This window comes from Panulirus ornatus, chromosome 11 (genome assembly GCF_036320965.1).
Source record: "Panulirus ornatus isolate Po-2019 chromosome 11, ASM3632096v1, whole genome shotgun sequence".
NCBI lineage: Eukaryota > Metazoa > Arthropoda > Malacostraca > Decapoda > Palinuridae > Panulirus > Panulirus ornatus.
Window position 1 is genome coordinate 18,981,933 of NC_092234.1, and position 24,165 is coordinate 19,006,097.

Consider the following 24,165-nt stretch of genomic DNA (forward strand, 5'->3'; position numbering starts at 1 on the left):
AGTTTGAATGGAGAAAAACTGGAGGAAGTGAAGTGCTTTAGATATCTGGGAGTGGATCTGTCAGCGGATGGAACCATGGAAGCGGAAGTGGATCATAGGGTGGGGGAGGGGGCGAAAATTTTGGGAGCCTTGAAAAATGTGTGGAAGTCGAGAACATTATCTCGGAAAGCAAAAATGGGTATGTTTGAGGGAATAGTGGTTCCAACAATGCTGTATGGTTGCGAGGCGTGGGCTATGGATAGAGATGTGCGCAGGAGGATGGATGTGCTGGAAATGAGATGTTTGAGGACAATGTGTGGTGTGAGGTGGTTTGATCGAGTAAGTAACGTAAGGGTAAGAGAGATGTGTGGAAATAAAAAGAGCGTGGTTGAGAGAGCAGAAGAGGGTGTTTTGAAATGGTTTGGGCACATGGAGAGAATGAGTGAGGAGAGATTGACCAAGAGGATATATGTGTCGGAGGTGGAGGGAACGAGGAGAAGAGGGAGACCAAATTGGAGGTGGAAAGATGGAGTGAAAAAGATTTTGTGTGATCGGGGCCTGAACATGCAGGAGGGTGAAAGGAGGGCAAGAAATAGAGTGAATTGGAGTCATGTGGTATACAGGGGTTGACGTGCTGTCAGTGGATTGAAGCAAGGCATGTGAAGCGTCTGGGGTAAACCATGGAAAGCTGTGTAGGTATATATATTTGCGTGTGTGGACGTGTGTATGTACATGTGTATGGGGGGGGGGGGTTGGGCCATTTCTTTCGTCTGTTTCCTTGCGCTACCTCGCAAACGCGGGAGACAGCGACAAAGTATAAAAAAAAAAAAAAAAAAAAAAAAAAAAAAAAATATATATATATATATATATATATTTTTGCTTTGTCGTTGTCTCCCGCGTTTGCGAGGTAGCGCAAGGAAACAGACGAAAGAAATGGCCCAACCCACCCCCCATACACATGTATATACATACGTCCTCACACGCAAATATACATACCTACACAGCTTTCCATGGTTTACCCCAGACGCTTCACATGCCCTGATTCAATCCACTGACAGCACGTCAACCCCGGTATACCACATCGATCCAATTCACTCTATTCCTTGCCCTCCTTTCACCCTCCTGCATGTTCAGGCCCCGATCACACAAAATCTTTTTCACTCCATCTTTCCACCTCCAATTTGGTCTCCCACTTCTCCTCGTTCCCTCCACCTCCGACACATATATCCTCTTGGTCAATCTTTCCTCACTCATTCTCTCCATGTGCCCAAACCATTTCTAAACACCCTCTTCTGCTCTCTCAACCACGCTCTTTTTATTTCCACACATCTCTCTTACCCTTACGTTACTTACTCGATCAAACCACCTCACACCACACATTGTCCTCAAACATCTCATTTCCAGCACATCCATCCTCCTGCACACAACTCTATCCATAGCCCACGCCTTGCAACCATACAACATTGTTGGAACCACTATTCCTTCAAACATAGCCATTTTTGCTTTCTGAGATAATGTTCTCGACTTCCACACATTCTTCAAGGCTCCCAGGATTTTCGCCCCCTCCCCCACCCTATGATCCACTTCCGCTTCCATGGTTCCATCCACTGCCAGATCCACTCCCAGATATCTAAAACACTTTACTTCCTCCAGTTTTTCTCCATTCAAACTTACCTCCCAATTGACTTGACCCTCAACCCTACTGTACCTAATAACCTTGCTCTTATTCACATTTACTCTCAACTTTCTTCTTTCACACACTTCACCAAACTCAGTCACCAGCTTCTGCAGTTTCTCACATGAATCAGCCACTCCCTTCAGGCCCCACAGAACTTTTCATGGTTTACCCCATACGCTTCACATGCCCTGGTTCAATCCATTGACAGCATGTCGACCCCGGTATACCACATCGTTCCAATTCACTCTATTCCTTGCAAGCTTTTCACCCTCCTACACATTCAAGCCTCAATCACTCAAAATCTTTTTCACTGTATCTTTCCACCTCCAATTTGGTCTCCCACTTCTCCTCGTTCCCTCCACCTCCGACACATATATCCTCTTAGTCAATCTTTCCTCACTAATTCTCTCCATGTGACCAAACATTTCAAAACACCCTCTTCTGCTCTCTCAAACACACTCTTTTTATTACCACACATCTCTCTTACCCTTTCATTACTTACTAGATCAAACCACCTCACACCACATATTGTCCTCAAACATCTCATTTCCAGCACATCCACCCTCCTCTGCCCAACTCTATCTATAGCCCATGCCTTGCAACCATATAACATTGTTTGAACCACTATTCCTTCAAACATACCCATTTTTGCTTTCCAAGATAACGTTCTCGACCTCCACACATTTTTCAATACTCCCAGAACTTTCGCAACCTCCCCAATCCTATGATTCACTTCCGCTTCCATGGTTCCATCCGCTGCCAAATCCACTCCCAGATATCTAAAACACTTCACTTCCACCAGTTTTTCTCCACTCAGACTTATCTCCCAATTGACTTGTCCTTCAGCCCTACTGTACCTAATAACCTTGCTCTTATTCACATTTACTCTCAGCTTTCTTCTTTCACTCACTTTACCAAACTCAGTCACCAGCTTCTGCAGTTTCTCACATGAATCAGCCACCAGCGCTGTATCATCAACAAACAACAACTGACTCAATTCCCAAGCTCTCTCATCCACAACAGACAACATACTTGCCCCTCTTTCCAAAACTCTTGCACTCACCTCCCTAACAACCCCATCCATAAACAAATTAAAAAACCATGGAGACATCACACACCCCTGCCGCAAACCTACATTCACTGATAACCAATAACTTTTCTCTCTTCCTACACGTACACATGCCTTACATCCTCGATAAAAACTTTTCACTGCTTCTCACAACTTGCCTCCCACACCATATATTCTTAATCCCTTCCACAGAGCATCTCTATCAACTCTTATCATATGCCTTCTCCAGATCCATAAATGCTACATACAAACCTATTTGCTTTTCTAAGTATTTCTCACACACATTTTTCAAAGCAAACACCTGATCCACACATCCTCTACCACTTCTGAAACCACACTGCTCTTCCCCAATCTGATGCTCTGTACATGCCCTCACCCTCTCAATCAATACCCTCCCATATAATTTACCAGGAATACTCAACAAACTTATACCTCTGTAATTTGAGCACTCACTCTTATCCCCTTTGCCTTTGTACAATGGCACTATGCACGCATTCCGCCAATCCTCAGGCACCTCACCATGAGTCATACATACATTAAATAACCTTACCAACCAGTCAACAATACAGTCACCCCCTTTTTTAATAAATTCCACTGCAATACCATCCAAATAGGAAATACGTGGGAAGTATCCTTTCTTCCCTTGTACAGTTACTTGGTATTATCATAACATGAATCTTCCTTTCGTATTAAACAAATGTTAAGTTAGGAATACTTATATATGTACTTGATGTCATCATAACATGAAGTCTTTCTTTTATATTGCATAAATGTTAAGTTAGGAATACGTATATAGGTACTTGGTATCATCATCACATGAAATCTTTTTTTCATATCACACAAATGTGTGATATGGGAGTTTATTGATTGAGAGGGTGAAGGCATGTACAGAGCATCAGATTGGGGAAGAGCAGTGTGGTTTCAGAAGTGGTAGAGGATGTGTGGATTAGGTGTTTGCTTTGAAGAATGTATGTGAGAAATACTTAGAAAAACAAATGGATTTGTATGTAGCATTTATGGATCTGGAGAAGGCATATGATAGAGTTGATAGTGATGCTCTGTGGAAGGTATTAAGAATATATGGTGTGGGAGGCAAGTTGTTAGAAGCAGTGAAAAGTTTTTATCGAGGATGTAAGGCATGTGTACGTGTAGGAAGAGAGGAAAGTGATTGGTTCTCAGTGAATGTAGGTTTGCGGCAGGGGTGTGTGATGTCTCCATGGTTGTTTAATTTGTTTATGGATGGGGTTGTTAGGGAGGTAAATGCAAGAGTTTTGGAAAGAGGGGCAAGTATGAAGTCTGTTGGGGATGAGAGAGCTTGGGAAGTGAGTCAGTTGTTGTTCGCTGATGATACAGCGCTGGTGGCTGATTCATGTGAGAAACTGCAGAAGCTGGTGACTGAGTTTGGTAAAGTGTGTGGAAGAAGAAAGTTACGAGTAAATGTGAATAAGAGCAAGGTTATTAGGTACAGTAGGGTTGAGGGTCAAGTAAATTGGGAGGTGAGTTTGAATGGAGAAAAACTGGAGGAAGTGAAGTGTTTTAGATATCTGGGAGTGGATCTGGCAGCGGATGGAACCATGGAAGCGGAAGTGGATCATAGGGTGGGGGAGGGGGCGAAAATTCTGGGGGCCTTGAAGAATGTGTGGAAGTCGAGAACATTATCTCGGAAAGCAAAAATGGGTATGTTTGAAGGAATAGTGGTTCCAACAATGTTGTATGGTTGCGAGGCGTGGGCTATGGATAGAGTTGTGCGCAGGAGGATGGATGTGCTGGAAATGAGATGTTTGAGGACAATGTGTGGTGTGAGGTGGTTTGATCGAGTGAGTAACGTAAGTGTAAGAGAGATGTGTGGAAATAAAAAGAGCGTGGTTGAGAGAGCAGAAGAGGGTGTTTTGAAGTGGTTTGGGCACATGGAGAGAATGAGTGAGGAAAGATTGACCAAGAGGATATATGTGTCGGAGGTGGAGGGAACAAGGAGAAGAGGGAGACCAAATTGGAGGTGGAAAGATGGAGTGAAAAAGATTTTGTGTGATCGGGGCCTGAACATGCAGGAGGGTGAAAGGAGGGCAAGGAATAGAGTGAATTGGAGCGATGTGGTATACCGGGATTGACGTGTTGTCAGTGGATTGAATCAAGGCATGTGAAGCGTCTGGGGTAAACCATGGAAAGCTGTGTAGGTATGTATATTTGCATGTGTGGACGTATGTATATACATGTGTATGGGGGGGGGGCATTTCTTTCGTCTGTTTCCTTGCGCTACCTCGCAAACGCGGGAGACAGTGACAAAGTATAATAATAAAAATAAATAATTTCCTATGTGTTGTAGAAGGTGACTAGAGGGGGTGGAAGCGGAGAGCTGGAAACCCTCCCCTCCTTGTATTTCAATTTCTAAAAAGGGAAATGGAAGAAGGAGTCAAGCGGGGAGTGCTCATCCTCCTTGAAGGCTCAGATTGTGGTGTCTGAATGTGTGTGGATGTAACCAAGATGAGAAGGAGAGATAGGTAGCGTGTTTGAGGAAAGGAACCTGGATGTTTTGGCTTTGAGTGAAACGAAGCTCAAGGGGTAAAGGGGAAGAGTGGTTTGGGAGTCTTGGAAGTAAAGTCTGGGGTTGGTGAGATGACAATAACTAAGGAAAGAGCAGCACTACTCCTGAAGTAGGGGTTGTGGGAGTATGTGATACAGTAGAAGAAAGTGAATTTTAGAGTAAGGTGGGTAAAACTGAAAGTGGACGAAGAGAGTAGGGTGATTTAAATGCAAATGTGAGTAATGTGGCAGTCGAATGTAAAATTGGTGTACATGGGGTGTTCAGTGTTGTAAATGGAAAGGGTGAAGAGCTTGTGGATTTGTGTGCTGAAAAAGAACGGTGATTGGGAATACCTAGTTTAAAAAGAGATACATAAATATGCATAAGTGAGTAGGAGACAATCAAAGGGCATTATTAGATTATGTATTAACTGACAGGCATGTAAAAGAGAGTCTTTTGGATGTAAATGTGCTGATAGGGGCAGCTGGAGGGATGTCTGATCACTATCTTGTGGAGGTGAAGGTGAAGATTTGTAGAGGTTTTCAGAAAAGAAAAGAGAATGTTGGGGAGAAGAGAGTGTGAGAGTAAGCGAGCTTGGAATGGAGACTTGTGTAAGGAAGTACCAGGAAAGATTGAGTGTAGAATGGCAAAAGGTAAGAGCAAATGACATCAGGGGAGTGAGTGAGGAAAGGAATGTATTTAGGGAAGCAGTGATGGCTTGCACAGAGGATGCATGTGACATGAGAAAAGTGAGATGCGGGCAGATTAGAAATGGTAACGAGAGGTGGGATGAAGTAAAGTTGTCAGTGAAAGAGAAAAGAGAGGTATTTGGATGATACTTGTAGGGAAGTAGTGAAAATGACTGGAAGATGTATAAAAGAAAGGAGCAGGAGATCAAGGGAAAGGTGTAAGGGTTGAAAAAGAGGCAAATGAAAGTTAGGGTGAGAAAGTATCATTAAATTTTAGGGAGAATAAAAAGATGTTTTGGAAGGAGGTAAATAAAATGCATAAAAGAACAAATGGGAACATTGGTGAATGGGTCAAGTGGGGCAGTAATAACAGAAAGTGATAAAGTGAGAAGGAGATCAAGTGAGTACTTTGAAGGTTTACTGAATGTGTTTGATGCCAGAGTGGCAGATATAGGGTGTTTTGATTGGGGTGGTGCATGAAGTGAGAGGGTCAGGGAGAATGGTTTGGCTAAGAAAGATGAGGCAGTGAAAGCTTTGTGGGAGATGAAATCCGTCAAGGCAGTGAGTTTGGATGGTATTGCAGTGGAATTCATTAAATAGGGGGCTAACTGTGTTGCTGATTGGTTGGTAAGGATATTCAATGTATGTATAGACCATGGTGAAGTGCCTGAGGATTGGTAGAATGCATGCATAGTGCCACGGTACAAAGGCAAAGGGGATAAAGAGTGTTAAAACTACAGACGTAAGTCAGTTGAGTATTCCTGGGAAATTATCTGGGAGAGTATTTATTGAGAGGGTGAAGGCATGTACAGAGCATCATATTGAGGAAGAGCAGTGTGGTTTCAGAAGTGGTAGAGGATGTGTGGATCAGATGTTTGCTTTGAAGAATATATGCAAGAAATACCTAGAAAAACAGATGGATTTGTATGTAGCATTTATGGATCTGGAGAGGGCATATGATAGGGTTGATAGAAATACTTTGTAGAAGGCTTTAAGAGTATATAGTGTGGGAGGTAAGTTGCTAAAAGCAGTGAAAAGTTTTTACCGAGGCAGTGAGGCATGTGTACAAGAAGGAAGAGAAGAGAGTGATTGGTTCCCAGTGAATGTGGTCTGGGGCAAGGGTGTGTGATGTCCCAATGGTTGTTTAATTCGTTTATGGATGGGGTGATTAGGGAGGTAATTGCACAAGTTTTGGAGAGAGGGGCATGTAAACAGTCTGTTGGGGATGAAAGGGCCTGGGAAGTGTCAGTTGTTGTTCCTGATGATACAGCTCTAGTGGCTGATTTGTGTAAGAAACTGCAAAAGTTGGTGACTAAGTTTGGAAAAGTGCATGAAAGGATAAAGTTAAGAGCAAATTTCAATAAGAGCATAGTTATTAGGTTCAGAAGGGTTGAGGGACAAGTCAACTGGGATGTAAGTTTGAATGGGGAAAAATTGGAGGAAGTGAAGTGTTTTAGATATCTGGGAGTAGACTTAGCAACGGATGGAACCATGGAAGCAGAAGTGAGTCACAGGCTGGGGGAGGGGGCAAAGGTCCTGAGAGGGATGAAGAATGTGTGAAAAGAAAAAACGTTATCTTAGAGAGCAAAAATGGATGTTTGAAGGAATAGTAGTGTCAACAATGTTATATGGTCGTGAGGCATGGGCTACAGATAGGGTTGTACGGAGGAGGATGGAGGTGCTGGAAATGAAATGTTTGAGGACAATATGAGGTGGTTTGATCGAGTAAGTAATGAAAGGGTAATAGAGATGTGTGGAAATAAAGAGAGTGCAGTTGAGAAAACAAAAGAGGGTGTGTTGAAATGGTTTGGACATATGAAGAGAATGAGTAAGGAAAGATTGACAAATAGGACATATGTGTAAGAGATGGAAGGAACAAAGAGAAGCAGAAGACCAAATTGGAGGTGGAAAGATGGAGTGAGAAAGATTTTGAGCAATCAGGGCCTGAACATGCAGGAGGGTGAGAGGCATGCAAGGAATAGAGTGAACGGGAATGATGTGGTACACTGGGGTTAATGCTGTCAATGGACTGAACCACGGCATGTGAAGCTTCTGGGATAAACCATGGAAAAGCCTGTGGGGCTTGAATGTCAACATGGAGCTGTGGTTTCAGTGCATCACACATGACAGGTAGAGAGTGCAGTATGAATGAATGTGGCCTTTTTGTCTGTTTTCCTGCCACTACCTCGCTGATGCAGGAGGTAATGTTGCTATTTCCCATGGGGTGAGGTAACGACAGAAATGGATGAAGGCAAACAAGTATGAATATGTGTACATGTGTATATATGTATATGTCTATTATGTATATGTCTATTAAAAAGGTAGATAATTGTTTTAATATTTTTCATATCTAAAAGAAAATCTATATTTCTCACCTACCTATTTATGTTCATGGCTTTTTAGTGCCATATGTGGAAAGTTCAAGGTTTTTTCATAACAGAAAAGGAGTAGATATGTCAAATTAAACATTTTCATTTTTAATGGATAAATGACATCACTTATTCTAATATGTCCAAACTGGCAAAACCATTTCAGCACACCCTCTCCAGCTCTCTCAACCATACTTATCTTTACTACCACACCTCTCTCCCTTTTATTAATCAACTAGAGCACCTCACATCACACACTAACCTCAAACACTTCATTTCCACCATCTCCATCCTTCCCAGCACATCCTCATATACACCCCATGTGTCACATCCATATAACACTGTTGGGACTATAATATCTTCAAACATCAACCTTTGCCCTCCCAGATAACAACCTCTCTATACACATATTCCTAAATGCTCCTAAATTCTTTGCCCCCTTACCTACCCTATGACTCACTTACACTTCCATGGTTCCATTTCTCATCTTGTCCTCTCCTATGTATCTAAAGCACTTCACTTCCTACATCTAGTGCCGTTTTGAAAATAACCTTACAGTAAACCCTCAATTTCATGGACCACAAAATAGCTGATTTTGGATTTAAAGGACTGGGCAAATAATAATACACTGATCAATAATAACAAAAAAAAATTGAAAATCAAAAAAAATCTCAAATGCCACAACACATGTATTTCATATTGCTTTATTTTGGTCTCAGTCTGCCTCAAGCTATCACGTGGTCAGGTTGTATACAAAGATTGTGACTTTATTTATTATGTAGATTTGCAATCCTTCCAATTCAAAATAGCAGCCAGCAATATTGGAGTTAAAAGAACGCATGTCAATTGTATACTGTATTACTGTATATTGTATTAAAAAATGACCCATAGATTACATTCAATTTAACGGACTTTTGGCATAAGAGGACACCCCCTATAAGTCCACTAAATCAAGGGTCTCCCGTACTCTGCGAACCACGAAAATACAACAAACTGAGCAATGAACTCAAATACGAAGTGCAAGTACATGGTGAACAGTAAAAATTCAGCAATTAATATATTAGTTCAAACCAAACACACAGGAAGGGAGAAAAAAGGAAGCTGTTAAGTGGAATGGTGTACGCGAAGGAGGCACATAAGGACAAGGATAAGCAGAGACTCATTTTTTGGAACCATCCCCTTGATGGGAGTTTTCCAGTGGGTACATGCATCAGAGATATAGATAAACAGACAATTAAGTGATAAAGATATACCATACCACTAGCCATCATCCTGTGAAAGACGTTATACGTTTATAAAGAAACTAATACATGGTTAGTTATGAGGGACATTAAAAAATAATGAAAAAAACTAACCATTCAACTCTGGAAGGTTTTGCAGCTGCCCACTGAGAACATCAAGCTGCCTGTTGAAGTCAACCAGCTCCCGCTCACGCTGTTCTTCTTCTTCTTTTTTTGCAGCATATTCCCTCTGAGCATCCTGTACAGACTCTTCAAGCTGCTCATAACGTGACTGAAGCTGCTCAACAAAGTTGTGTCTCCTCTTTTTTCCATCAGTCCAGCAAAGACAATAAACAGCAATTTTACAAAAAGTCTAAATCCAGCATTTTAGCAAAACCAAGCAATGTTAACGTACAAACTGATAATATGTACACAGAAAATAATGTCATAAATGTGGATGGTTATGGAGAGGGGTCTCTAGTTTTGGTGTAATATACATGACAGCTAAAGAGTGGATGTGAGTGAATGAGGCCTTTCATAGTACGTTCCTGGTAGTAGCTTGCAATCACTGGAAACAGTGAACAAGCACAAAAAAAAAGTAGGTGTTGTATGAGAGTGAATATTCTGCCATAAATGCAAAAGACTGGAAGAGGGTGGATGAAATTTCTTATTAGCAATTACCTATTTGTTAAATACAGAAGAGTTTTCTACACTTGTGGGGCCCTGTCTCCTAAACTTTTTATGTACTCAAGTGACCTCGTTAACTTTTGTAAATTGCCAGAACTCATCATCTTATTAGTCAGTTTACTGCGACCATTTACTGCCCAAACACTAACCAGTACTTCTTAAGTGTCCCTTTTAATTAGCTTTTTGTCAGGGTCCCTGGTGCTGCATCTCTTGAACATCTGCTCACAGTCAATATTGGCTGACTGATATAAAAATTTGAAGGGTGTTACCTCGTCTCTTCTTTCTCTGAAAGGATGTCTTTGAAATGAAATACTGAGGACAATATGCAGTATGAGGAAATCTGATCATGTAGCAGTGAAAGAGAGAGATGTAGTAGTTGGCAGGTATGAATGAAAGAGCTCAACAGGGTGTGCTGAAAAAGTTTGGCTATAAGGAGAAGATGAGTGAAGAGAGACTAAGAGGATTTTATGTCAGCAGTGGTAGCAGCAAGGTGGAGGGAAAGTCCCATTGGGAGATGGAAGAATGGAGAGAGAGGTAATGAGTTATGAATGGATTAGACAGAATTCCAGTGACGTGGTATACGGAGGTGGATGTGCTATTTATCAGCTGAACAAAGGAACATGAAATAATCAGGAGATATCATAGAATGGTTTGCAGGGCTTGGCTGTGATAGAGGGCTATAGTTTTTTTTTTGCATAAAAATGAAAGATAAAAGGTCAACGTAAACAAACAGCCATTCTTAATCTATTTTTGGCCACCACTCCCCAAACAACTATAGAGTTTTTCATGCTCGAGTGCTATTTCCCGCATTAGTGAAGTAGCACCAGGAACAGGAAGAAAGGCTCATATCCATTCTTTCACTGTCATGTGTCATATGTTTTTTTTTCATACATATTTACCATCTCCCACATAAGCGAGGTAACGTTAAGAACTGAGGACTGAGCCTTTAAGAGAATATCCTCACTTGGCTCCCTTCTCAGTTCCCTCTTTCGGAAAATTAAAAAAATGGGAAAGGAGGATTCCCAGAACCATGCTCCCTCCCCTTTTAGTCACCAGGGAATGCATGAAAAGTATTCTTTCTCCCCTATATAAATTCAATTTCAAAATTTCATACTTGATTGCTGTTTCCAAGTTAGCATGTTAGTGCCAGAAAACACACAAAGAAAAGCCACATCTGCTCATATCTACACACAAGCTGTCACGTGCAATGCAACACAATCGCAACTCACCAACCACATCCAGGCCCTACAGACCCTTCCATGGCCCACCCTGGATATTTCACAAGCCCTGGTTCAGTCCACTGATGGCATATCAACCCCGGAACACCATATCACTTCAACTCACTCCATTCCATGCATGCTCCTCACCCTCTTGCATTGTCAAGCCCCATTCATTCAAAATTTCCTTCACTCTATCTCCCTATCTTCAACTCAATCTCCTGACTCCCTTTGTTCCCTTCATTTCTGATATGCATATCTTCCCTGTCAACATTTCCTTACTCACCCTTTGTACATGCCTAAACCACTCCAACACATTCCTCTGCTCTCTCAAACAGTAAGTAAAAAAAAGCGACCAAATGTTAAGTTTCATAGCCACGAATATAGATTACAAGACACCAGAAACAATTCTCATACTTTATAATTCTTTAATAAGGCCACATCATAAATATGCGGTCTTATTTTGGTCACCAAACTATAAAAAAGATGACGAAAAATTAGAGCAAGTACAAAGACACGCAAGAAAACTGATCCCATTCCTTTGAAATTTGGCTTACAAAGAGAGGCTAAAACAACTGGAACTCCTCTCCCTTAAAAAAAACATACACTTCACAGCAGCTTAATCCAAGTGTTCAAAATTCCAAACAAGTTCAATAAGGTAAGGCACAAACTTTTCAAAATACAAGAAAATATGATTACCAGGACAAATGGAAGGGTTAGGGAAAATGATTTGGTAAACAGAGAAGAGGTAGTGAAAGCTTTGCGGAAGATGAAAGCCGGCAAGGCAGCAGGTTTGGATGGTATTGCAGTGGAATTTATTAAAAAAGGGGGTGACTGTATTGTTGACTGGTTGGTAAGGTTATTTAATGTATGTATGACTCATGGTGAGGTGCCTGAGGATTGGCGGAATGCGTGCATAGTGCCATTGTACAAAGGCAAAGGGGATAAGAGTGAGTGCTCAAATTACAGAGGTATAAGTTTGTTGAGTATTCCTGGTAAATTATATGGGAGGGTATTGATTGAGAGGGTGAAGGCATGTACAGAGCATCAGATTGGGGAAGAGCAGTGTGGTTTCAGAAGTGGTAGAGGATGTGTGGATCAGGTGTTTGCTTTGAAGAATGTATGCGAGAAATACTTAGAAAAGCAAATGGATTTGTATGTAGCATTTATGGATCTGGAGAAGGCATATGATAGAGTTGATAGAAATGCTCTGTGGAAGGTATTAAGAATATATGGTGTGGGAGGAAAGTTGTTAGAAGCAGTGAAAAGTTTTTATCGAGGATGTAAGGCATGTGTACGTGTAGGAAGAGAGGAAAGTGATTGGTTCCCAGTGAATGTAGGTTTGCGGCAGGGGTGTGTGATGTCTCCATGGTTGTTTAATTTGTTTATGGATGGGGTTGTTAGGGAGGTAAATGCAAGAGTTTTGGAAAGAGGGGCAAGTATGAAGTCTGTTGGGGATGAGAGAGCTTGGGAAGTGAGTCAGTTGTTGTTCGCTGATGATACAGCGCTGGTGGCTGATTCATGTGAGAAACTGCAGAAGCTGGTGACTGAGTTTGGAAAAGTGTGTGGAAGAAGAAAGTTAAGAGTAAATGTGAATAAGAGCAAGGTTATTAGGTACAGTAGGGTTGAGGGTCAAGTCAATTGGGAGGTGAGTTTGAATGGAGAAAAACTGGAGGAAGTGAAGTGTTTTAGATATCTGGGAGTGGATCTGGCAGCGGATGGAACCATGGAAGCGGAAGTGGATCATAGGGTGGGGGAGGGGGCGAAAATCCTGGGGGCCTTGAAGAATGTGTGGAAGTCGAGAACATTATCTCGGAAAGCAAAAATGGCTATGTTTGAAGGAATAGTGGTTCCAACAATGTTGTATGGTTGCGAGGCATGGGCTATGGATAGAGTTGTGCGCAGGAGGATGGATGTGCTGGAAATGAGATGTTTGAGGACAATGTGTGGTGTGAGGTGGTTTGATCGAGTGAGTAACGTAAGGGTAAGAGAGATGTGTGGAAATAAAAAGAGCGTGGTTGAGAGAGCAGAAGAGGGTGTTTTGAAGTGGTTTGGGCACATGGAGAGAATGAGTGAGGAAAGATTGACCAAGAGGATATATGTGTCGGAGGTGGAGGGAACAAGGAGAAGAGGGAGACCAAATTGGAGGTGGAAAGATGGAGTGAAAAAGATTTTGTGTGATCGGGGCCTGAACATGCAGGAGGGTGAGGGGAGGGCAAGGAATAGAGTGGGTTGGATGGATGTGGTGTACCGGGGTTGACGTGCTGTCAGTGGATTGAATCGGGGCATGTGAAGTGTCTGGGGTAAACCATGGAGAGCTGTGTGGGTATGTGTGTTTGCGTGTGTGGACGTATGTATATACATGTGTAGGGGGGGGGGTTGGGCCATTTCTTTCGTCTGTTTCCTTGCGCTACCTCGCAAACACGGGAGACAGCGACAAAGTATAATAATAAAAAAAAAAATAAAAAGATGTAGTATAGACGTGGGAAAAATTTTTTTCCTATAGGTGTATTGAGCACTGGAATAAGTTACTGTCAGATGTAATGAATGCTAAGACTATAAATATCTTCAAAAGTCGTCAAGACAAATATCTTATAAATTCAGGTATACTCTATGAGAAAAACGCCAGAAATAAACTGCATAAACGACAACAGTAATGGGGGCAATAGAAGGATAATGTGCAGCAGCAAGGAGTGAGTAACAGCTTAAAAATACTGATGAGTGGAATTAAATTTTCTTTTTGAGTTAAAGTCCTGTCTTTTTTTTCTTTACCAAACAACCTAGTTGTGGGCCAATCAGGCCTCCTGTTGTCTTTATTTTTCATGTAAACTCATGTAAGCCACACCCCCTCCACCTCCACACATCTCAATTATCCTGTCATTACTAAATCTATCAAACCTCCTCAAACCACACACTGTCCTCAAACATCTCACCTCCAACACAACCACTCTCCTCTGCACAACCCTATCTATAGCCCAGGACTCACAACCACATACCCACATACCCATTTTTGCCCTCTGAGATAATGTTCTCTCCCTCCACACAAACTTCATTGCTCCCAGAAACCTAGCCCCCTCCCATACACCACACTCACTTCCGCTTCCATGATTTCATTTGCTGCCAAGTCAACTCCCATAAATCTAAAACTCTTCACTTCCTCCAACCTTTCTCCGTTCAAACTTTCACTCCAACTAACCTGTCCCTCAACTCTGCCGAATCCAATAACCCTGTTTTAATCCCATTCACTCTCAATTTTCTCCTTTCACACACTTCCAAACTCAGTCACCAACTTCTGCAGCTTCTCAATCAAATCAGCCACTAGTGCGCTATCACTGGTCAACAACTCACTCACTCACTCACTTCCCAGACCCTCTCATCCCCAACAGACTGCATACTCATCCCTCTCTCCAAGACTGCATATACCTCCCCCACCACCCCATTCATAAACAAACTAAACAACCACAGTGATATCACACACCACTGCCACAGACCAACCTTCACTGAAAACCACTCATACTCCTCTCTTCCCATTCCCACACATGCTCCATTCCCGATAAAATCTTCCCACTGCTTCTAGCAGCTTACTTACCACACCATCCATTCCTAAGACCTCCCACAAAGCATCCCCATCAACCCTATCATATACCTTATCTCGATCCATAAATGCGACATGTACATCTATCAGCCCTTACAAGCATTTCTCATATACACAGTTCATAGCAAACACCTGATCCACACATCCTCTACCACTTCTGAAACCACACTGCTCAACCTCAATCTGATGCTCCATACATGCCTTCACCTTCTCAGTCAATACCCTCCCAAACAAACCATCAGGTACACTTAACAAACTCACACCTCTGTAGTTTGAACATTCCCCTTTATCTCCTTACTTATATACAATGGCACTATACACGCATTCCACCAATCCCCAGGGACTTATCATGATCCATACATACATTGAATATTCTCACCAACCAATCACCAACACAGTGACTCCCTTTCTTAATAATTTCAACTGCAATGCTATCCATTCTCGATGTCCTACTGCACTTCATCTTCCAAGAGGCTCTGACCACTACCATACCATTCTCCACGATTCTCCCACTTTGCACAAACCCCAACCTAAACACACTACAATTTCCATCCTATCATCAAACACATTCAATAATCTTTCAAAACACACACTCTATCTCCTTCTCACCCCATTACTACCTGTCATCACTTCCCCTTTTGCCCCCTTCACTGGTGTTCCCATTTGTTCTGTCTGCACATTATTCACCTCCTTCAAAAACATCTTTTTATTCTCTCCACAGTTTAAAGATACTCTCTCATCCCAACCTTCATTTGCCCTCTCTTTCAGCCCTTGCACCCTCCTCTTGACCTCCTACTGCTTTATCTAATAAATCTCCCAATCATTTGCACTCCTTCCTGATAAGTACCACCCAAACGCCTTTCTTTTCTCTTTCACTAGTAACTATATCTCTTCATCCCGCCACTCACTACCCTTTTTAATCTGCCCACCTCCCACCTTTCACATGCCACATGCATCTCTTGCACATGCCATCATTGCTTCCCTAAGTACCTCCCATTCCTCACCCGCTCCCCCTAATTTGCTTTCACCTTTTGCCATTCTACACTCAATCTCTCCTGGTATTTCTTCACACAAGTCTCCCTTCCAAGCTCACTTACTCTCACCACTCTCTCCCCGACATTGCTTCCTATTTTTTTGAAAACCTCTACAAACCTTCATCCTCGTCCACAAGACAATGATCAGACATCCCACTAGCTGCCCGTCTCAGCACATTTGCATCCAACAGTCTCTCTTCTACATGCCTATGAATTAATACATAATCTAATAATGCCCAATGACCATCTCTCCTACTCACATATGTATACATCTGCATATCTCTCTTCTTAAACCAGGTATTCCCACTCACCAGACTTATTTAGGCATGCATCTCCACAAGCTCTTCTCATTTCCATTCATAACATTAAATACCCCACGCACATCAATTATACCCTCAACTGCCACATTACTCACCTTTGCATTTAAATCACCCATCACTTATACCTGGTCTCGTGCACCAAAATTGCTGACAAACTCACTCAACTACTACTAAAACACTTCTCTCTATCTATACCTCTGCTGCCCGTTCCATACAGGAATTCCCATCAAGGGATGGCCAAGGCAAAAGAGTCTCCACATGCCCAAACCACTTCAAAGTGTTATGTTTCACTCATCCTACCACTCTGCAACTAATTCTCTTCGCATTCCCTGCCATACCACATTTCTCATACACCTTGTCCAAGTTTCAGCTGTATAGGTCAGGGTTGGGAAAACTATGATGTTTTCTAATTCTCTCTTCACGTCCATACTTACATCTCTACCCTTCATTATTCTATTTAGGGACCCAATGACTCTTCTACCCTGTACTGCTATCTCCCTTATCTTCTACATCACCACACTTACCCAAGACAGCTCCTTGATACTTAAAAAATTCTCTCACGTCTTCCAGTCTCCCTCCCTCCCAATATCCAAAGCACAATTTAATACACTTTTCTTTTTCACACTATATGATTTTACAAAATCTATACTTTTACCCAGTTTCCCTTCAAACACCATTACTTTACTTTTACTTGCATTCACCTTCAATTGCCTATGCTTACACACATCACAAAACACACAACCTTCTTCAACTCCTCTTCATTCTCAGCAAAAAAGACAGCATCATCCACAAACAGGCTTGCCACTAGCCACCATATCTCACTGCCACACTCCATCTCTGCATCCATTTTCCCTAGTTTTGCTTTCATGTCTCTTATCACTCATTCCATATATACATATTAAAAAGCTGTGGAGACATCCCATAGCCCAGCCTCACACTTACATGTATCCTAAAACTTTTGGTCAACTCTCCATCCACTCTTACACACACATTTGCTCTGCTATAGAAGGTTTTCACACCATTCAAAAGTTGTCTTCCTACAGAATATATTCTGAACACATCCAAATAAAGCAATCCACTTGACCCTGTCATATGCTTTCTCCAGATCCATAAAAGCTGCATACAACTTCTTATCTTTTGCTAAATACTCTTCCACGGTCATGTTTATTGCTAAAATCTGATCCACACATCCCCTACCTTTCCTAAAAACCATTGCTATTCACTTATTCTGCATTCAGTCTTTTCCATCATTCTATCAATTAATATATCTGCATATACAACCTGGTATACTTAACAGATTTACTCTCCGATAATTGTTACATACATCCTTTTTGCAGAGAAATAATGCAAATAACTAGGGAGATGTATAAAAGAAAGAGGTAGGAGGTCAAGAGAAAGGTGCAAGAAGTGACAAAGAGGGCAAATGAGAGTTGGGGTGAGAGAGTATCATTAAATTTTACGGAAAATAAAAAGATGCTTGTGGCATGAGAAGAGTGGGAGGTGGGTTGATTAGAAAGGGTAGTGAGTGGTGGGATGAAGAAGTAAGACTATTAGTGAAAGAGAAGAGAGAGGCATTTGGACGATTTTTGCAGGGAAAAAATGCAATTGAGTGGGAGATGTATAAAAGAAAGAGACAGGAGGTCAAGAGAAAGGTGCAAGAGGTGAAAAAGAGGGCAAATGAGAGTTGGGGTGAGAGAGTATCATTAAATTTTAGGGAGAATAAAAAGATGTTCTGGAAGGAGGTAAATAAAGTGCGTAAGACAAAGGATGGGAACTTCAGTGAAGGGCACAAATGGGGAGGTGATAACAAGTAGTGGTGATGTGAGAAGGAGATGGAGTGAGTATTTTGAAGGTTTGTTGAATGTGTTTGATGATAGAGTGGCAGATATAGGGTGTTTTGGTCGAGGTAGTGTGCAAAGTGAGAGGGTTAGGGAAAATGATTTGGTAAACAGAGAAGAGGTAGTAAAAGCTTTGCGGAAGATGAAAGCCGGTAAGGCAGCAGGTTTGGATGGTATTGCAGTGGAATTTATTAAAAAAGGGGGTGACTGTATTATTGACTGGTTGGTAAGGTTATTTAATGTATGTATGACTCATGGTGAGGTGCCTGAGGATTGGCGGAATGCATGCATAGTGCCATTGTACATAGGCAAAGGGGATAAGAGTGAGTGCTCAAATTACAGAGGTATAAGTTTGTTGAGTATTCCTGGTAAATTATATGGGAGGGTATTGATTGAGAGGGTGAAGGCATGTACAGAGCATCAGATTGGGGAAGAGCAGTGTGGTTTCAGAAGTGGTAGAGGATGTGTGGATCAGGTGTTTGCTTTGAAGAATGTATGTGAGAAATACTTAGAAAAGCAAATGGATTTGTATGTAGCATTTATGGATCTGGAGAAGGCATATGATAGAGTTGATAGAGATGCTCTGTGGAAGGTATTAAGAATATATGGTGTAGGAGGCAAGTTGTTAGAAGCAGTGAAAAGTTTTTATCGAGGATGTAAGGCATGTGTACTTGTAGGAAGAGAGGAAAGTGATTGGTTCTCAGTGAATGTAAGTTTGCGGCAGGGGTGTGTGATGTCTCCATGGTTGTTTAATTTGTTTATGGATGGGGTTGTTAGGGAGGTGAATGCAAGAGTTTTGGAAAGAGGGGCAAGTATGAAGTCTGTTGGGGATGAGAGAGCTTGGGAAGTGAGTCAGTTGTTGTTCGCTGATGATACAGCGCTGGTGGCTGATTCATGTGAGAAACTGCAGAAGCTGGTGACTGAGTTTGGTAAAGTGTGTGAAAGAAGAAAGTTAAGAGTAAATGTGAATAAGAGCAAGGTTATTAGGTACAGTAGGGTTGAGGGTCAAGTCAACTGGGAGGTAAGTTTGAATGGAGAAAAACTGGAGGAAGTAAAGTGTTTTAGATATCTGGGTGTGGATCTGGCAGCGGACGGAACCATGGAAACGGAAGTGAATCATAGGGTGGGGGAGGGGGCGAAAATCCTGGGAGCCTTGAAGAATGTGTGGAAGTCGAGAACATTATCTCGGAAAGCAAAAATGGGTATGTTTGAAGGAATAGTGGTTCCAACAATGTTGTATGGTTGCAAGGTGTGGGCTATGGATAGAGTTGCATGCAGGAGGGTGGATGTGCTGGAAATGAGATGTTTGAGGACAATGTGTGGTGTGAGGTGGTTTGATCGAGTAAGTAATGTAAGGGTAAGAGAGATGTGTGGAAATAAAAAGAGCGTGGTTGAGAGAGCAGAAAAGGGTGTTTTGAAATGGTTTGGGCACATGGAAAGAATGAGTGAGGAAAGATTGACCAAGAGGATATATGTGTCGGAGGCGGAGGGAACGAGGAGAAGTGGGAGACCAAATTGGAGGTGGAAAGATGGGGTGAAAAAGATTTTGAGTGATCGGGGCCTGAACATGCAGGAGGGTGAAAAGCGGGAAAGGAATGGAGTGAATTGGATCGATGTGGTATACCGGGGTTGACGTGCTGTCAGTGGATTGAATCAGGGCATGTGAAGCGTCTGGGGTAAACCATGGAAAGTTGTGTGGGGCCTGGATGTGGAAAGGGAGCTGTGGTTTCAGGCATTATTGCGTGACAGCTGGAGACTGTGTGTGAACGAATGGGGCCTTTGTTGTCTTTTCCTAGTGCTACCTAGCACACATGACGGGGGAGGGGGATGGTATTCCATGTGTGGCGAGGTGGCGATGGGAATGAATAGGGGCAGGCAGTGTGAATTGTGTGCATGGGTATATATGTATGTGTCTGTGTGTGTATATATATGTGTACATTGAGATGTATAGGTATGTATATTTGTGTGTGTGGGCATGTGTGTGTGTACACTGTGTATGGGGGTGGGTTGTGCCATTTTTTTCGTCTGTTTCCTTGCGCTACCTCGCAAACACAGGAGACAGCGACAAAGCAAAGTGAATAAATAAATATAAAAAGATGTTTAGGAAGGAGATAAATAAAGAGGCAGGAGGTCAAGAGAAAGGTGCAAGAAGTGAAAAGGAGGGCAAATGAGAGTTGGGGTGAGAGAGTATCATTAAATTTTACAGAGAATAAAAAGATATATTGGAAGGAGGTAAATAAAGTGTGTAAGATAAGGGAACAAATGGGAACTTCAGTGAAGGGGGCTAATGGGGAGGTGATAACAAGTAGTGGTCATGTGAGAAGGAGATGGAGTGAGTATTTTGAAGGTTTGTTAAATGTGTTTGATGATAGAGTGGCAGATATAGGGTGTTTTGGTTGAGGTGGTGTGCAAAGTGAGAGGGTTAGGGAAAATGATTTGGTAAACAGAGTAGAGGTAGTAAAAGCTTTGCAGAAAATGAAAGCCGGCTAGGCAGCGGGTTTGGATGGTATTGCAGTGGAATTCATTAAAAAAAGTACTGTTGACTGGTTGATAAGATTATGTAATGTATGTATGACTCATGTTGAGGCGCATGAGGACTGGCAGAATGCTTGCATAATGCCACTATACAAAGGCAAGGGGGATAAAAGTGACTGCTCAAATTACAGAGGTATAAGTAAGTTGAGTATTGCTTGAAAATTATATGGGAGGGTATTGATTGAGAGGGTGAAGGCATGTACAGAGCATCAGATTGGGGAAGAGCAGTGTCGTTTCAGAAGTGGTAGAGGGTGTGTGGATCAGGTGTTTGCTTTGAAGAATGTAAGTGAGAAATACTTAGAAAAGCAAATGGACTTGTATGTAGCATTTATGGATCTGGAGAAGGCATATGATAGAGTTGAGAGAGATGCTCTGTGGAAGGTATTAAGAATATATGGTGTGGAAGGCAAGTTGTTACAAGCAGTGAGAAGTTTTCATTGAGGGTGTAAGGCATATGAGCATGTAGGAAGAGAGGAAAGTGATTGGTTCTCAGTGAATGTAGGTTTGCGGCAGGGGTGTGTGACGTCTCCAAGATTGTTTTATTTGTTTATGGATGGGGTTGTTAGGGAGGTGATTGCAAGAGTTTTGGAAACAGGGGCAAGTATGCAGTCTGTTGTGGATGAGAGAGCTTGGGAAGCGAGTCAGTTGTTGTTCGCTGATGATACAGCGCCGATGGCTGATTCGTGTGAAAAACTACAGAAGCTGGTGGCTGAGTTTGGTAAAGTGTATGAAAGAAGAAAGCTGAGAGTAAATGTGAATAAGAGCAAGGTTATTAGGTACAGTAGGGTTGAGGGACAAGTCAATTCGGAGGTAAGTTTGAATGGAGAAAAACTGGAGGAAGTGAAGTGTTTTAGATATCTGGGAGTGGATTTGGCAGTGGATGGAACCATTGAAGCGGAAGTGAATCATAGGGTAGGGGAGGGGGGCGAAAGTTCTGGGAGCGTTGAAGAATGTGTGGAAGTCAAGAACATTATCTTGGAAAGCAAAAATAGGTTTGTTTGAAGGAATAGTGATTCCAACAATGTTATATGGTTGTGCGGCGTGGGCTATGGATAGAGTTCTGCGGAGGAGGGTGGATGTGCTGGAAATGAGATGTTTGAGGACAATATGTGGTGTGAGGTGGTTTGATCGAGTAAGTAATAACACGGCAAGAGAGATGTGTGGTAATAAAAAGTGTATGGTTGAGAGAGCAGAAGAGGGTGTTTTGAAATGGTTTGGTCACATGGAGAGAATGAGTGAGGAAAGATTGACAAAGAGGATATATGCATCAGAGGTGGAGGGAACGAGAAGTGGGAGACCAAATTGGAGGTGGAAAGATAGAGTGAAAAAGATGTTGAGTGATCGGGGCTTGAACATGCAGGAGGGTGTAAGGTGTGCAAGGAATAGAGTGAATTGGAAAGATGTGGTAAACCGGCATCGATGTGCTGTCACTGGATTGAACCAGGGCATGTGCAGCATCTGGGGTAAAAGATGGAAAGTTCAGTGGGGCCTGGATGTGGAAAAGGAGCTATGGTTTCGGTGCATTATTACATGACAGCTAGAGACTGAGTGTGAACGAAAGTGGCCTTTGTTGTCTTTTCCTAGCGCTACCTCGTGCACATGAAGGGGGAGGGGGTTGTTAATTCATGTGTGGCGGGGTGGTGATGGGAATGAATAAAGGCAGACAGTATGAATTATGTATATAAGTATAAATGTATATGTCTGTGTGTATATATATATATATATATATATATATATGGATCTGTCAGCGGATGGAACCATGGAAGCGAAAGTGGATCATAGGGTGGGGGAGGGGGCGAAAATTTTGGGAGCCTTGAAAAATGTGTGGAAGTCGAGAACATTATCTCGGAAAGCAAAAATGGGTATGTTTGAAGGAATAGTGGTTCCAACAATGTTGTATGGTTGCGAGGCGTGGGCTATGGATAGAGTTGTGCGCAGGAGGATGGATGTGCTGGAAATGAGATGTTTGAGGACAATGTGTGGTGTGAGGTGGTTTGATCGAGTAAGTAACGTAAGGGTAAGAGAGATATGTGGAAATAAAAAGAGCGTGGTTGAGAGAGCAGAAGAGGGTGTTTTGAAATGGTTTGGGCACATGGAGAGAATGAGTGAGGAAAGATTGACCAAGAGGATATATGTGTCGGAGGTGGAGGGAACGAGGAGAAGAGGGAGACCAAATTGGAGGTGGAAAGATGGAGTGAAAGAGATTTTGTGTGATCGGGGCCTGAACATGCAGGAGGGTGAAAGGAGGGCAAGGAATAGAGTGAATTGGAGCGATGTGGTATACAGGGTTTGACGTGCTGTCAGTGGATTGAATCAAGGCATGTGAAGCGTCTGGGGTAAACCATGGAAAGCTGTGTAGGTATGTATATTTGCGTGTGTGGACGTGTGTATGTACATGTGTATGGGGGGGGGGGTTGGGCCATTTCTTTCGTCTGTTTCCTTGCGCTACCTCGCAAACGCGGGAGACAGCGACAAAATATAAAAAAAAAAAAAAAAAAAAAAATATATATATATATATATATATATATGTATGTATACGTTGAGATGTATGGGTATGTATATTTGCGTGTGTGGACTGCTTCCCTAAATACATCCCATTCCTCCCCCACTCCCCTTACCTCCGTTGTTTCCACCTTTTTCCATTCTGTACTCAGTCTCTCCTGGTACTTCCTCACACAAGTCTCCTTCCCAAGCTCACTTACTCTCACCACTCTCTTCACCCCAACATTCTCTTCCTTTCTGAAAACCTCTACAAATCTTCACCTTCGCCTCCACAAGATAATGATCACACATCCCTCCAGTTGCACATTAACATCCAAAAGTCTCTCTTTCACACGCCTATCAATTAACACGTAATCCAATAACGCTCTCTGGCCATCTCTCCTACTTACATATGTATGCTTATGTATATCTCTCTTTTTAAACCAGGTATTCCCAATCACCAGTCCTTTTTCACCATATAAATCTACAAGCTCTTCACCATTTCCATTTACAACATTGAACACCCCATGTACACCAATTATTCCCTCGACTGCCACATTACTCACCTATGCATTCAAATCATCCATCACTATAACCCGGTCTCATGCATCAAAACTACTAGCACACTCACTCATCTGCTCCCAAAACACTTGCCTTTCATGATCTTTCTTCTCATGCCCAGGTGCATATGCACCAATAATCACCCATCTCTCTCCATCAACTTTCAGTTTTACCCATATCAATCTAGAGTTTACTTTCTTACACTCTATCACATATTCCCACAACTCCTGTTTCAGGAGTAGTGCTAATCCTTCCCTTGCTCTTGTCCTCTCACTAACCCCTGACTTTACTCCGAAGACATTCCCAAACCACTCTTCCCCTTTACCCTTGAGCTTTGTTTCACTCAGAGCCAAAGCATCCAGGTTCCTTTCC

The 24,165-nt window shown here is 42.2% G+C and overlaps 1 protein-coding gene across 5 annotated transcripts in view; it reads right to left on the reverse strand.

Annotated features, from left to right (window-relative positions):
- SMC5 (structural maintenance of chromosomes 5) overlaps positions 1 to 24,165 on the reverse strand; it is a 281,105-nt gene that overhangs the window by 137,715 nt on the left and 119,225 nt on the right. For all 5 annotated transcript variants that reach the window (XR_011713331.1, XM_071666709.1, XM_071666711.1 and 2 more), the window contains one exon: positions 9,661 to 9,847. Coding sequence is in view for 4 of the 5 variants with exons in the window: in XM_071666709.1 (XP_071522810.1) it covers positions 9,661 to 9,847 (187 nt within the window). In the remaining variant the exon portion in view is untranslated. The remainder of the gene's footprint in view (positions 1 to 9,660; positions 9,848 to 24,165) is intronic.